This window comes from Chiloscyllium plagiosum, unplaced genomic scaffold, assembly GCF_037043375.1.
Source record: "Chiloscyllium plagiosum isolate Xiang-an unplaced genomic scaffold, Cpla_swu_hap1 HiC_scaffold_24, whole genome shotgun sequence".
Classification (NCBI taxonomy): Eukaryota; Metazoa; Chordata; class Chondrichthyes; order Orectolobiformes; family Hemiscylliidae; genus Chiloscyllium; species Chiloscyllium plagiosum.
The window spans coordinates 17,896,072-17,912,411 of record NW_028270162.1 but is presented as its reverse complement, the minus strand read 5'-3'; the positions used below and the strand labels follow the sequence as shown (position 1 = coordinate 17,912,411).

The 16,340-nt window shown below is 40.2% G+C and overlaps 1 protein-coding gene across 3 annotated transcripts; it reads right to left on the bottom strand.

The window, feature by feature from the left end:
* Window positions 1–342: 342 nt before the first annotated feature.
* On the bottom strand, window positions 343–15,806 carry LOC122562575 (uncharacterized). 3 transcript variants are annotated; one of them, XM_043715530.2, is made up of 3 exons: window positions 5,368–5,675; window positions 2,874–2,975; window positions 343–2,686 (listed from the first exon to the last, which is right to left on the bottom strand). In XM_043715530.2, the coding sequence occupies exons 1-3, from the start codon at window positions 5,435–5,437 to the stop codon at window positions 1,914–1,916; spliced, it is 945 nt and encodes a 314-aa protein (XP_043571465.2). In that variant the 5' UTR covers window positions 5,438–5,675; the 3' UTR covers window positions 343–1,913. The 3 variants fall into 3 exon arrangements, with proteins under 3 accessions (XP_043571465.2, XP_087856081.1, XP_087856082.1); XM_087999955.1 differs by lacking the exon at window positions 5,368–5,675 and adding an exon at window positions 15,574–15,806 and having other exon boundaries at window positions 343–2,975; XM_087999956.1 differs by having other exon boundaries at window positions 343–2,975; window positions 5,368–5,659.
* Between the last annotated feature and the right edge of the window lie 534 nt (window positions 15,807–16,340).

The window sequence follows — 16,340 nt, the reverse complement described above, 5'->3', positions numbered from 1 at the left end:
GCTTTGTGACTCGGAGAGGAATGTGCAGGTGGGAGGTGTTCACCGGCATCTGCTGCCTTTGTCCTTAGGTGGATAAAGGTGCCGGGTTTGGAAGGTGCTGTCAGAAGAAAGGGGAACAGGTAAAGTTAACATCAACCATGTGGTGGAGAGGAGACAGCATTGAAGTAATGAGTGTGACAATGCACTCATGCATTTTTCAAATGAGTTAAAGTGAACTATAAAAATGAGGCACAGCCTTGGGTTTGAGTACTATTTCCAAATTGCATTGGAACTAGGTCAAGCAAGTTTACAAAATTACACAATAGCTTTTGACAAACAGAAACATCTTTAACAAGACAAACATGGGTGGAAGGTTAAATTTATTTAGAAATGGCTGAGGATTCCACTTTGTCCACTGTCATACAGTTTGCTGATAAAAAGCTAAAGGAAAATGTAAACTTTTACAGTACAGTTGGAACTTGTAAAACTACCGGAAGCCTCTCTGCTCTGTGGTGATGTCAGACGATACAGTACAGTTCACACAAACCTTCGGTTTTAAACGTATTCTTCAGTGGAACAAAACATGTGTTTGATCATCAGCCTCTTCCTCACCCAGCTAAGTATTATGGAAAAAGTGCTAAAAGCCCCACTTTGAAATTTTACACATCCAGCTACACAGACACTTCCTGGATGCTGCCACAGGCTCCTCTTATATTGAGGAAATTCTCTTACTTCTTATTTCTATATTTATCTTCTCAGTTAATCTGCACTGAAGGAAGGCCATTTGGTCTGTCTTATCCTGTGCTGGCTCTTTGAAAGAACTGTCTGATGTTGTACGTGATCTTCCAATACTAATACAATGTTACCTCACTGAGCCTTCAAACTCTGCTGGTGCCAATGTTAGAGGGCATTGATGGGCAGCATGGCCATTTGAGGCAATGCTTTTTAAAGATGGTTATTCTTGTGGAGAAGAAAGTAACTATTGCATTCCCTTCCTGATGGTCCTCAATAACCCCATCCAATCTAAAACTATTTATTCAGTTAGCTGTAGAAGGAGGCCATTTGTTCCAACCCTTCGTTAGTGCAATCCAAAACTAATTGTAACCCTTACTCTAACCCTAGTCCTGTATCTTACTTTGAGTAAAATATTCTTGCTCTCAATTAATTACTTCCTTTAACTACATCCTTTAGCAGAAGATAAACCATCTGTTCCGTTCTCTGATTACTCTTCGCATTTATTTTCAATCAACGACCAGTGCCTTTACAACTAGAGTTCTTCTCTTTTCACCTTACTAAAAAGCCTTCTTAATTCTAGCCACTGTGAAATTAGTGACCAAGTGTCATTTAGCAACGCAACACCGAATTACCAGGGTGCTGTCCTCAGCCGTGGTGTTAAGAATCAACCGTGTGGATGACTGGATTGTATAATTTTGCACCAGAAACACATCAAGCGTTTGATGTTAGCTCTGAAGTTTGGCAGGTTCCTTCAGGCAGATGTTAGGACCTAATTTCCAATTATACCGCTTTATTTTTTGACCTTAGAATTTTTCAGCATCCAACTAGCTTACCCTTCAAAGTGCAGCACACAAAGCAAGTCGACATTTCTATTTTAATAAGTGTATATACAAAGTCTTAAAAATGTATTGTCTTTTATGTAGCGACATAAGCACAACACTCTTTATAGACATCAGTGGATGGAGTCAGGACTCAGCTTATGGCTATAGCTTTACAAACAGTAGAGGAATCTCTGTAGATCTGAAGAGTTCAAATATGCGATGAAGAGCAGTCTTCAATCATGGAACATCCTCAGAGACACTTGCTCATTAACCAAAGCAAGAGACTCAATTCACCAGCTTACAATCGATCCAAATGTTGTTACTTCATCATTGAGAGACCAGGAGGAGAGGCTTGCGTCTGAAGCTTAATGGAAAGGTCTAATGTTCAGTCACAAAGCTATGGAGGGTAAGGTCATCGTCATCACTGTCACTATTCTGACCAATTGTGGTCTCTCTGAGATTTCGAAGTCGTTTTGCCTTCATTTGTCTCCGCAGTTTCCTTTCATCTTCGGGCAAAAGAGCAGAAATGCAGATCAGCTCAGTGCCGTTTGACCGGTTAACCCTATAGTTCTGTCTTTGACTTGAAAGCTTAGTACAAAGGACTACAGTGCATATGACAAAGACAGTGCAGACCCCTGATAGAATAGCAATGGCTATGAGACACTGGGCAACAAGACTAATTTTTTTACGTGTAACCTGAGCAATTGTAAGCCTGTTGTTACTTCTGGTGGTTGTCTTGATGATTTTGCTAACAAAGGGAATGGTTGGTTTCAAAGAGATTGATTCATTAGCTTTCTTTGTAGTTGTCACAAATGGAGAAGCTGTGGTCACCGGATAGGGGCTCATTGGTAGCTTCTTTGTAGAAGTCAAAGTGCTGGATGGCAGAGTCATGGTTTTCACCTTGACGTCTGGATGGACATATCCACTCAGCTCTGAAGCGTTAGTGGCTGTAGTTGAGGTCAATGTGACTTCAGACACCTCTGTTTCATTACTACCTATATCCGTTGTCCAATGCTCTGTTCCATTAGTGGGGGAAGAGTCCTGGTTGACATCAGTCACTGGTTCAGGATCCACAAAAGTGGACCATTTCATCGGTTGAGTGGTGGCTTCTTGAGAAGTCTTGAAATCTTGAGTGGAGAGAGACAGGGGCCCTGTTGTGGAATAAATGGAGGTACCCGTCATTGGAGAGCCAGTTGTTGAAGTGAGTTGAGCAGTTTCTTTGGGAAGGGGTGAACTTGTTGAATTCAGATAGACAGGTGGGGGTGTTGCTGAGTTCTCAGTGAACGTCTGAGGATTCTGGGTCTGTCCATCAGAAACTGATTCTGTCAAATTATTTACCTCTAATGTTTCCCTTGTAGTCTGCTCCATCACAGCCAAACCAGCTACCGCAGCAAGAAGTACAGGAAGGCTGCACCACATCAATGGCATATCTGCAAGAAGCTAAAAACATCAATATTTTTCAGTGCAGCAAAGGCAAATCTATAATATTAGCATACATACAATGTTACTGCTTTGAACAGTGTATTTGGAACAGATATCTGGTTCCTACTGCATTGACAATGGTCATGTTGTCATGCATTAATATCACAGGTAACTGCCAGGATTCTAAAACAGAACATTACAAAATCTTGTTACAGAAGGATTGTCTGAATTGTTTTTAAAGTCATTTAGACTGTCTGACAGGTTTGTGCATTAAAAGGAAAACAATTGACATAGTCATTATAATAGAAGTGGAGGCCATTTGACCCATCAAGTTCAGGCCAGGAAAGAATGATGAAGTGCCTCTGAAATAGAAAGTTCAAATCAGCTCATAGAATTGCATCTAAGATGCTGTTTAGACTTTAACCACAGACCCCCAAGTTCGAGCTAACACGGACTTTGATTTACTTTCTCACACCTGGGTCTGCTTTCATTGTGATCATGTTTAAATACCTGATAGTATAAGGACTGTAACACTGGGCCCAGCAAATAAATTGCCTGATTGATCTTAACTTCATCCACTGCTTTATCAGAGCTCAAAACTGTCCCCTCTCCAGACTGTGAGGAATGATCCAGGTAAAAACAATGACTGCAGATACTGGAAACCAGAGTCTAGATTAGAGTGGTGCTGGAAAATCACAGCAATTCATGCAGCATCCGAGGAGCAGCAAAATCGACATTTCGGGCAAAAGCCCTTCATCAGGAATATAGGCAGAAAGCCTGAAGGGTGGAGAGATAAGTGAGAGGATGGTGGGGGTGGGGAGAAAGTAGCATAGAGTACAATAGGTGAGTGGGGGAGAGGATGAAGGTGGTAGGTCAGAGAGGTGGGTGGAGTGGATAGGTAGAAAAGAAGATAGGCAGGTAGGACAAGTCAAGGGGACAGTGTGGAGCTGGAAGTTTGGAACTGGAGTGAGTTGGGGAAAGGGGAAATGAGGAAACTGTTGAAGTCCACATTGATGCCCTGGGGTTGAAGTGTTCCGAGGTGGAAGATAGGTGTTCTTCCTCCAGGCGTCTGGTGGTGAGGTAGCTGCGGTGAAGGAGGCCCAGGACCTCCATGTCCTCGGCAGAGTAGGAGGGGGAGTTGAAATGTTGGGCCACAGAGCAGAGTGGTTGATTGGTGCGGGTGTCTCGGAGATGTTCCATAAAACGCTCTGCTAGGAGGCGTCCAGTCTCCCCAATGTAGAGGAGACCGCATTGGGAGCAACGGATACAATAAATGATATTAGTGGATGTGCAGGTAAAACTTTGATGAATGTGGAAGGCTCCTTTAGGGCCTTGGATGGAGGTGTGGGCGCAGGTTTTGCAATTCCTGCGGTGGCAGGGGAAGGTGCCAGGATGGGAGGGTGGGTTGTAGGGGGACCTGACCAGGTAGTCACGGAGGGAATGGTCTTTGTGGAAGGTGGAAAGGGGTGGGGAGGGAAATATATCCCTGATGGTGGGGTCCGTTTGGAGGTGGCGGAAATGTCGGCGGATGATTTGGTTTATGCGAAGGTTGGTAGGGTGGAAGGTGAGCACTAGGAACGTTCTGTCCTTGTTACGGTTGGAGGGATGGGGTTCTGTCCTTGTTACGGTGGGGTTTTACTGCTACTTGGATGCTGCCTGAATTGCTGTGAGGAATGATCCCTTAAACTCTATTTGCAAGGTCTTTCCTTACAGTTTGTTTCTGAATTCCATTTTCCCTCAAAAAGAGTTATAATGGTCTCACCTTCTTACTTCGAACTGTCTAATGTGTAATTTGTGTCTCTTAGTGCTTGTTTAGTTTACAATAGTTTAGCTGTTTGTCTTGATCATTTATTTGAATCTATTTCACAACCATTTTGCACTTATATATTGTGATATCCATCCTGAAGATGTATTAAACCTCCCTGCTAGAAAGATCTAACCAATTTATTTTCAGTGTGTTAATGTCACACAGGGGGAGGTGGAGCTGTGGAATACTTACATTAGGAAACATGAAAATCTCCCCTTTTCCAAAAGTAGTGAGCACAACTTCCTTAATATTTCCTCATATGAGGGTAAGCAGAAGTAGGCCTGTTGGCTCATCAAGTATGCTATCCCATTCTATGAGATCATGGTCGATTGAATCACTCTCTCTTGCCTTTCCCTTACTGGTTAAAAATCTATCTCAGCCTTAAATATACTTCATGACCCAGGTTTGACAGCCCTCTGAGGTAAAGAATTCCACAGATTCACTACCCTCTGAGGGAAGAGATTCCTGCACACCTAAAAAGGTCTTGATCAATTGGGTCATTGGGCTGAGGAGTGGCAGTTTAATGTAAAACCAACAAGGGCAAGACATACACAATTAATGATAGGGCCCTGTGTAGTGCTGTAAAAGAGAGGGTATACTTACATAATTCTTTGAAATTTACATCACATGTAGATAGAGCGGTTAATGAGGTGTTTATTACGCTTGTCTTCATTGTTCAGACCTTAGAGTTTAGGAGTTGGGATATCATTTTGAGGTTGTACAGGATGTTAGTGAGGCCTCTTCTGGAGCACTGTGCAGTTCTGGTCTCCCTGATATAGGAAGGATATAATTAAATTGCAGAGGGTTCAGGAAAGATTTACCAGGATGTTGATGGGAATGGAGGACTTGAGTTATAAAAATAGGTTGGATAGGCTCGGACATTTTTCACTGGAGGGTAGGAGGTTGAGGGGTGACCTTATTAGAGGTTTATAAAATCATGAGGAGCACGAATAAGATGAATAGTGAAGGGTCTTTTCCCTAGGGGGCATATTTTTAAGGTGAGAAGAGGAAGCTTTAAAAAAAAAAAGACATGAGGGGAAACATTTTTCCACAGAGAGTGTGGAATGTACTGCCTGAAGTGGTGGATGCAGGTACAGTTACGACATTTAAAAGGCATTTGGATAAGTACATGACTAGAAAAAGATTTGGAGTGATAAGGACCAAATGCAGACAAGTGGGACTTAGTTTGGTTTGAAAACATGGTTGGCATGGATTAGTTGGACCGAAGGATCTGTTTCCATGCAGTGTGATTCTATGACTGTGTAAATGGGTGACCCCCTACTCTAAGATTGTGCCCTCTGGTCCCAGACTGTCAGACAATGGGAAACAACCTTTCTGCATCTACTCTATCAAGCCCCCGAGAATCTTGCGTTTCAATAAGGCTGGCTCTCATTCTTTTAAATTCCGGTGAGTACAAGCCCATTCTACACAACTGTGCCTCATCAGAAATTTTTTCCAAAGCATCATCAGCCTAATGAACCTTCTCTGAACTACCTCCAATACCAATAAATCTTTTCTTAGATAAGGGTCCCAAAAACTGTTCACAGTATTCGAGGTATTGTTTAATGAGTGTCTTGTATAGCTTTAGTAAGACTTCCATTTTGTTATACTCCAAACCCTTTGAAATAAAGCCTAATATTCCATTTGTCTTCCCATCTTCTGACTGAAGTTAGCTTTTTGTGATTCCACACAAGGATTTCCCAATCCTTCTGTCTGTAGCTTCCTGTAATCTTTCTCATTTGAATATTATTCAGCTCCTCTGTTCTCCTGGCAAAGTGCAAAACCTCACACTTCCCACATTATATTCCAACTGTTAAGTTTTTTGCCATTAACTTAAACTGTCTCTCTCCATCTGTAGACTATTTGTGTCATCCTCACAACTTGCCTTTCACCTGTTTTTGTGTTATTTGCAAACCTGGTGATTGTACATGCACTTCCCTCATCCAAGTCATGAAAATATATTGTAAATAATTGAGATCCCAGCACTGATCCCTGTGGCACTCGACTACAGGTTGTCATCCTAAAAATGCCCCTTTATCCCAATTCTCTGAGTTCTATTAGTTACCTAAATCTCTGCCAATGCTAATATGCTGCCTCCAACACCATGAACTCTTGTCTTATTAAGTAGCATAGCAAGCACAGGTTGTTCTGCTATAACACACATTTTGTCAATGCGAATTTGCTATAACGCAATTGATGAATTTGGGACTAGATTAGACTAGATTCCCTACAGTATGGAAACAGACCCTTCAGCTCAAAAAGTCCATACCAACCCTCCGAAAAGTAACTCACCCAGATCCATTTCCCCTGAATGATGCACCTAACACGAGGGACAATTTAGTATGGCCAATTCACCTGAACTGCACATCTTTGGACTGTGGTAGGAAACCGGAGCACCTGGAGGAAACCAACGCAGACACGGGGAGAATGTGCAAACTCCACACAGACAGTCGCCCGAGACTGGAATCAAACCTGGGTCTCTGGCGCAGTGAGGCAGCAGTGCTAACCACTGACTGGATGCTGTTTCTAAAGTGTGAACTTTTAAAACCTGTGTTAGTTGAAACATGATTACTCCACGAATACTTTAAACACTGTCTCGAAAGCACAATTTTTCTATAATGCAGGGTTGCAACCATCGCATTATAGAAGTACTGACTATAGTGCCTTATGGAAAACCTTTCAGAAATCCAAATATGTTACATCCAATGGATCTCCTTCCATCTATCCTGCTTTAAATTTGCTTAAAGAACTATAATCAATTTGTCAGGCATGATTTCCTCTGTATGAAGTCAAACTGACTCTGCTTGATTATAATGTACTTTCTAAATACTCTGCTATTACATTTTCATTAAGGCACGTGTTAAGCTAACTAGGTTTTCGTAATTTTTTTGTTTATTTTCCACTTTCAATAAGAGAGTTACATTGGCAGTTTTCCAATCATCTGGGGCTTATCTAGAATCTGAGGATTCTTGGATGATTTACTACCAGTACATCTACTATCTCTATTGTTGCTTCCTTTAATATCCTAGGTTGCATCCCATGAAGTCCAGGGGCCTTGTTAGCCTTTAACTTCCCTAGTACTTTTTCCTCTAGTGACAGTTATAGTATTTACTTCCATGGTCCTTTAGCCTCTTGATTATTTAACAATTTTGGATTGGTGTTTATCTCTTCTGTTGTGAATATTGATGTAAAAGTATTTATTTATTTCCTTTGTCATTTTCTGGTTTCCCTTTATTATTTCCCCAGCCTCATTGCCTAAGAGGCCAATGTTCACTCTTTACATCTTACCTCACTTTCACAGATTTAAAGGCGGCTTACTATCCAATTTGAGATTACTTGCTAGTTTACCCTCAAAGTTTACTTTGTCTCTTTATTTTGTTTTGATTAACTTTTGTTATTGCTTTAAACTTTTCCAATCCTCTGGCTTATCATTAATCTTTGTCACATTGTATATACCTTCTTTCAATTTTCTGCTTTCCTTAACTTCCTTGGTTATGAGTCTCGAACTATTTTCTTAAACATTTACCATTGTTCAACTGACTTTTTGTTAAACTTTTTTCCCAGTTCATTCCAGTTAACTCTTACCTTATTCCTTACTGTGACCATGCTATGGCTTTAAGAGGTGTATTTTGTCCTGGTTTCTTTTAAGAGAGGGATTAAATGAGCGGTATCAAGCATTCTGGAGTAATGTAAACAATGTGTGCAGCCTTGGGGTTTTTTAAAAGTTGAAACAATAGACGTAGCCTGGATGGGTGTGACCAGCTCGCAGACCAAGATTTCTAGTTTTTTAAAAACATTTAGACAGAGCAGAAGCTGCTGGATTCTTGAAGAAGTAGAAGCCTTTCCCCCCTCGCTCAGTTAGAACTAGAGTTTCTTTTCCCACTGCAGGCCTTGCACGTGAGAAACTCTGTTTTCTGAATTTGCCTTTTTGCCAAGGAGCGTGTTGAAAGGATGTTTCTATATTGGAATAGTTAATTAGTAATAGTTACTGTATCTATTCTTGTAAGTTTTTCCAATCAAGCTAATTTATTCTAAGTTCTGCTTTCTTTTGTTGTATTTTAACTGTTGTGTTTGCATAAATTGTGTTTTGCTTAACGTCAAGTAGTTTGACCTGTCAAATTGTATCTGAACACAGCACCTCACATTTACCTTTGAAATAAGAAAAAGGGTCTAGTTTATCTTCTTAATATTTTTTAAGGGGGGCTAGTCTGGTCTAGTCAATAACACCTTTATCATTACATTTAACTTCCAGTCATTTCTGACTCAAGCTTCTCACTCTCAAACTGAATGCCACACTTTATCGTGTTATGACGTCTGTTTCCTAGGTGATCTTGAACTCTGAGATCTTATATTAAAACTGCCTCATTACACATTACTAAATCTAAAATAGCCTGTCCCATGTTGAATCCACAAAAAGTTATTCTTGGGAATTGTCTTGAATACACGCTATGGATTCTTCCTCGTGGTTCCCTCTTCCTATTTGATTTTCCCAATCTACATGAACACTATAGTCACTTATATTAATGCACTGCCTTTTAACACCCCCTCATTATCTCCTGATTTATTCTCTATTCTACGTATGGCTACTGTTAGGGACTATGCCCACCTGTTATATTCATACCTCATGTTAAATGTCAGATCTGGTTGCTTAATTCTATAGCTTCTCAAGCCAATATAATGAGGTGAGAGCCATAGTATTAATGCAACATGGATTGATAGGAAGAATAGTGCTCAAGGAATGTTGTCAATACTTTCACTGCACTTATTACACAGCTAATGTTGGAAAATCAGGAGGTGTCTAGAATAGAATAGAATCAGTCTCATGTCTGTCGTCTGCAAGGTGTTAGAAAGGATTCTGAGGGGTAGGATTTATGACCAGCTGGAAGAGCATGGCTTGATTAAAGGCAGTCAGCACAGCTTTGTGAGGGGCATGTCATGCCTCACTAATCTTATTGAGTTCTTTGAGGATGTTACTAGACAAGTAGATGAGGGCCGAGCGGTGGATGTGTTGTATATGGACTTCAGCAAGGCATTTGATAAGGTTCCTCATGGTAGGCTCGTTCAGAAGGTCAGGAGGAATGGGATACAGGGAAACTTAGCTATATGGATACAGAATTGACTGGTTGACAGAAGACAGAGAGTGGTAGTGGAAGGAAAGTATTCTGCCTGGAAGTCAGTGGTGAGTGGTGTTCCACAGGGTTCTGTTCTTGGGCCTCTACTCTTTGTAATTTTTATTAATGACTTGGATGAGGGGATTGAAGGATGGGTTAGCAAGTTTGCAGACGACACAAAGGTTGGAGGTGTTATGACAGTATAGAGGACTGTTGTAGGCTGCAGTGTGATATTGACAGGATGCAGAGATGGGCTGAGAGGTGGCAGATGGAGTTCAACCCTGGATAAATGCAAAGTGATGCATTTTGGAAGATCGAACTTGAAAGTTGAGTACAGGATTAAAGACAGGATTCTTGGCAGTGTGGAGGAACAGCGGGATCTTGGTGTGCAGGTACATAGATCCCTTAAAATTGCCACCCAAGTGGAGAGGGTTGTTAAGAAAGCATATGGTATTTTGGCTTTCATTAACAGGGGGATTGAGTTTAAGAGCCGTGAGGTCTTGTTGCAGCTCTATAAAACTTTGGTTAGACCCACTTAGAATACTGCGTCCAGTTCTGGTCGCCCTATTATAGGAAAGATGTGGATGCTTTGGAGAGGGTTCAGAGGAGGTTTACCAGGATGCTGCTTGGAATGGAGGGCTTATCTTACGAAGAGAGGTTGACTGAGCTCAGACTTTTTTCATTGGAGAAAAAGAAGGGAGGGGACCTAATTGAAGTGTACAAGATAATGAGAGGCATAGATAGAGTTGATAGCCAGAGACTTTTTCCCAGGGCAGAAATTGTTAACACGAGGGGTCATAGCTTTAAGCTGTTTGGTGGAAAGTATAGAGGGGATATCAGAGGCGGGTTCTTTACGCAGAGAGTTGTGGGAGCATAGAATGCATTGCCAGCAGTTGTGGAAGCGAGGTCATTGGGGATATTTAAGAGACTGCTGGACATGCACAGAAATTTGAAGGTTTATACATTAGGTTTACCTTACATGAAGGGCCTGTTCTGTGCTGTACTGTTCTATATTCTAATCCTACAGTGTGGAGACAGGCCATTTGCCCCAACAAGTCCACACAGATCATCCGAAGAGTAACCCACCCGGAAATATTACCCTACTGTATTAGACATTTACCCTGGACTATTGCACCTAACCTACACATGCATGAACACTCTGGACGACTTAGCAAGGCCAATTCACCTCACGGCACGTCTTTGGATTGTGAGAGGAAACCAGAGCACCCGGAGGAAACCCGTGCAGACACGCGGAGAATATGCAAACTCCACACAAGTCACCTGAAGTTGGAATTGAACCCAGGTCCCAGGCGCTGTGAGGCAGCAGTGCTAGTCACTGAGCCATCATGACACCCCACGTCTGACACAAAGCAGCCAAAATTGCAAAAGTAAAGATGAAAATATTGATATTTGTGGTGTTACATTTTTCTGAATATTTTCTAGGGTTATTTGCTTAATTATGTTTTGAGGGTGAGGGGAAAAAAGTATTCAATAACTATTTTTTGCTTTTATCTTCCAATAATGTACATTATTATTTTTCTTATTAACATTTTAGTGATTTCCGTTGATTTTGTGCATTATATACAAATGGGGCAGGAGCTAATGGGAGAAATTTGACTCCTTTCACTGGAAACTACTGATACTTTACAGGCGGAATGGCTTCTATCTGTACCACAATGATACAGAAACCATATCTCCACTGTATTAGGTATCAGGCACAAATATCTGGAAGGAAGAACAACTACATGCATAGTAATTTGAAAATCAAACCAAAACTTCTCGCTCAGATAATCTTTCAATACCCTCTTTCTATACCACTGGTTCGAGAAGAGTCAAAGCATCTCTGTATAGATCTACAATACACCATCAAGTCTTTTGTTGTGAAACAGAAGAGAAACTTTTCATTTAGACCCTTGCTCAGAGTTGCAGCCCGAGAAACAATTCTCCTTTTGATCCTTTAAGTCAAATGTGAAGTGAAATGCAGGAAGAAACGGGCCTATAGAAAGCGTTTACACAATAAACAAAACTCATATGAGACTGATGTCATGGTTCTCTGACACCGTTTCTTTGGGTTATGGCACGTTTTACTGAAGGCTTGGTGTGTAACTGGTTCTGTGGGCATGGGCCTTATAACTTCATGTCTTAATGCACCTCTGTCCTTTCTTATGAAAGGGGCCCACGTTTTCAACACAGTTAGTGTCTATGCAATCATTCAAATTATTTTAAGGGTTTGTTTTTGACAAATCTGAATTGTTTGGAGAATTTGAGTAGGAGGTCAAGGTTATTTAGAACAATTATATTTGTTTTTATGCACAGATTGTGCAATTTAAGAACTGTCAGAAATGAGGTGATGTTATTTGATGTGTAAAATGTACCAATGCAACATTTTCACTTCCCCAACACAGGCTCGAAGTGTAGTTTGAATGGCTTTAATGGCAACTTAGCTCCAACTTTATTTCGCAGGTAGTTCCATATGCTCCTGCCAATGATGAAAGCATACTTTTTTCTGAATTTAATTTATGTCCCTTTTGGTCCAGTTTGAAATGCATCCTACATTTAAGTTTGATCTTTATCAGTGCGGTCCTGAATTATTCCCTGCTATTTACCCAGAAAAGCTGAAGTTTCCTTTATCTTCCTAACAGCTCATTCCATTTAAATGCTGATCAATTTCTGGTATTATTCTCTCGAACATCAATGTTAAAGACAAACAAGCTGCTACCACTAGAAGATTTAGATTTTACTGGGACTTTATTACAAGGCTTCCTGTTCACTCAACTCAAACTGCAAGAGACCCAGGGCAGGGTCTCACAATAAGTGACATCTTTCTTCACTTTCCAAACACCTTCTCTAAAAATCACTAACGTTTGCTCTTTGAATTTTTCAAAACAGTTTTTGTCATCATTTCATTTTACTTCCATTTGTTTTCAAACACATTTGTTATTTTTGGGGACTTCCTCTCAACAATAGCTTGCATTTATTTCAGCACCTTTAATGTGGAACATCATGTCAAAGAGATCCACAGCAGCGCTGTAGGTTAAATTAGTGTCACTTGAAAGACATAGATGGTGTGATGGGATGACCTAACTTTTGCCAATGAGATTGTGTTAAAGGAGGACATGACAACTGGACGATAAGAGATATAAAATTGAAATTCCAGAGCACTCTCTGTGTGGCTTTAGTGGGTAATACGAATGCCTTTAAATAATGAGATTTTGGATTTGATTTCTGCTCCAGGGCTTGAGTGTAAAAATCAAAGCTAGCATTTTGAGATAGCGTTTTGAATGAAACGTTAAACTGAGGCTCCAAGTGGCTGAATGGTTGGGTATGATCTGACATTATATGAGTGGCAGGGAATTATTCATGTTAATCAAGATCACATATAGAGTTTAACCAGATGCTTCTGCCACAACATTTTTGCCCCTTGAGCTGTTTTTAACCATTCTACTCGCCAAGCCTTTACATATTATTCATCTTGCTCAGATATTTATACTTTGACATACAAGATATCTTCTGTGGTTGATTCTACTTGAAACCCATTTGTCAGTTATGAATGTTATAAATGCTGTGTAAAACCAAAAAAAAAGACTGACTTCTGGTTTTCCGTCAACCTGTGACATTTGTCCTTCCTGGTTACACCCCATATGTTTTAATCATTTAGCAACTTATTATTTCCTCCTTTAGCCAAACTCACAATGCGAGATCTGTTAATAGAAGACTGCTTCTGAGAGACATCTTCCATTGATAGCACCTTTAAGTTCACCTGTTGCAGATGCAAAAGGATTCCTTATTGGGTCACCATTTGCTTTCATGAATAGCCTTAGAAAGCTATATTTGACTTTGTGCTCAACAAGTGAATGTAAATAATTAAAACTTGACATTCCAACCTGGGCTGTCAGTATAGCCAGATAATCATTTTGCACCATATGCTATTCTAAACATAACACTGAGCTGTGCACAGTGACAGATTTAAAGTTGCTTGTTTAATTATAGTAGTCCCACTTCATATTCAATTCCATTGGCCTGAAATGAAGGTGGAGCTCTTTTGAAGTACTGGTGTGCCAAGAATATTCTTGCAGTGTTGTGCTGAATCTCGTGACTTGTGCAAGAGCTGGTTTGTCCAAACCCAGAGGCAACTGTGACAAGAGCAGCTGTCCAGAGGTTATGTGAATCTGACCCTGGTATGTTCCAAGATATCGGATCACCATGATGGCCTAGGCTTTAATGCTTCAGTATTAACTCTGCACCAAAAGGAGAAATTTCCCAGCAACTGGCACTGTCTGGGAGGAAGGCCCTACAAGCTTCACTGCTGCTACTTCAAATGGATCAATGCAGAATGCTGAAAAACTATGGAAAAGATTATGTGATAGGTCTTACAATGAACAGGTACAAGCAAATGGACTCTTTCCATGGTGTGCTTTAATAAATAGCTTTCCTGTGTCAATATGTTGAGAAAAAGAACAATTTTTATTTTGTCAAGCACTACACACAGGTTGCACAAAATGATTCATGAGAAAACCCTGTGTCCACGTAAGGTGCTTTGGAAAGTTAATTTGTCTGAACTCAGTTTTCAAATGCTGATAGATCTGCTAGCCTAGGCTAACAGATCAGTGTTATTTTGAGGTTGATTAATGAAATTTCAGGATCCACTTAAGTAATAATTAGAAAATAATATACATAAGATCACCTTCATTGCAAGTATTTTATGACTGCACCTGACCTGGTTAATGTGTAGATTATTGTTGAAGGTGCATTGCAACAACATTGGGAGTAGAACCTTTTCAGGACAATCAAGGACAGTTAGAGACACAGACCAAAGGTGGCCAATTAGAGCTAAATTGAAAGCAGGTTTATATGGTAGGCCCATGGCCATCACACCGTATGCATACAACTAGCAACTAATGGAGACTTTGAATCAGTCTGGGCACTGTAAACATCCAAAACACACCTGGCTGTGATATTTAAACAAATCTATTAAGAGGATTTGTACTTGGAAACCTCTCAAATTATTTCTAAGAACAGAAATAAGACATCATGTCACATATATGAAGCCACTGTGCTGAACGTAACATTATGATCCACTTCACTCCCTAAATGCAAAACAGCATTCCTTTAGATGGTTTGAAGGAGAGAGGTTTGTTCACTGGCTCCCATTGCATCTTCACAGCATCACCCACACTGGGGAAATCAGAAGCAAACTTAAGTTGAGATGTGAATGGAAACGGATTAAGTCACTAAACTCTACATTAGAATCAAGTTCTCACTTATGTAAAAATTACCAGATTGATATGGAACAAATACTTGTGCTGACTGATTGCAAAGTGGTTTCCTCTAAGCATCTGTTGGCTCTTATCTCTTTCTGACTGTCTATTTGCAATCTGTCTAAAAGTGCCATGAGTGAGGGAAGGGGAAGAAGGGGAAAGCAAGTGTGTTACATAAAATCGAAGATCTGTTCTTAAAAGTTAAAAATGCAAGGTTTGCTTTTTATTCTTTCCCACAGTGAATCAATGAATTCTCAATGTGCCAAGGGTTAGCTGTTTAAGTTTGAGTTGGTGCGTTTAATGTTGAAAACATAAGTTTGTGTGACACACCAAATCTGTGTATAGTTTGAAAACTCTCACCACGATATTTCTGAAGGAACATTTTAGCAAGTTCAAACATTAAAATTAATAGAAATATAACCAATAATACTAGAACTTACTGTGCCTTGGTAGAGAGGGCGATAATCAGAACGTCTTCTCGATAGGAATTCAGATATGCACAACACGTGTAATCCAGCCTGTCTTCAATAGCTCCAGTTGATAATTTGGGATTATTCAAAATAAATTGATTTAATTGAAAGCATTTGAAGCTAAATGTGACCACAAGAAGCTCTCACAGGATTTCATGCGCCACTAACTTTCAAAAACGACCTGCTTAACAGAACAGCAGGAAGTGTGTCAGAATGAGGTTGGAAGAGAAGTTGAGGTTTTATGAGTCACTTATAGGCAATGTCACAAATTCTGTGCAGCAGAGTGAAATTTGCCCCAACTGCTCTAGAGTCCACACAAGCATCCCCTCATTTTTTGTCTAACCCTAGTAACACATCATGATGAAGGTTCATGACATTACTATTACTTGGAAAATTTGGCTTTAAAGTGGACAGAACCATGTATAATTTTAAGTTTGGTTTTTATTTCTATGATGTGTGTGTTAGAAAGGGAAGTCCTATTATTAGTTTCATTGTTTGAGTTCGGAGAGTGATGCAGAGGTTTACAGGCATTTCAATGAGGTTTTTAAAACTTTGAGGAGATTAGTTCAGTATTAATACAAGATTGGAAGATTTTTTTTTAAAAAAAGGGCTATTGCATAGCCATAAATAATTCATATTAGAATCCAGTTGCAGAAAGACATGCCATTAGGAAGGCCAGTGAATGGGCAGGTTTCCTTTCATGGCAGTGCATACATTTCCTTCAGAGAAAAAGGCTT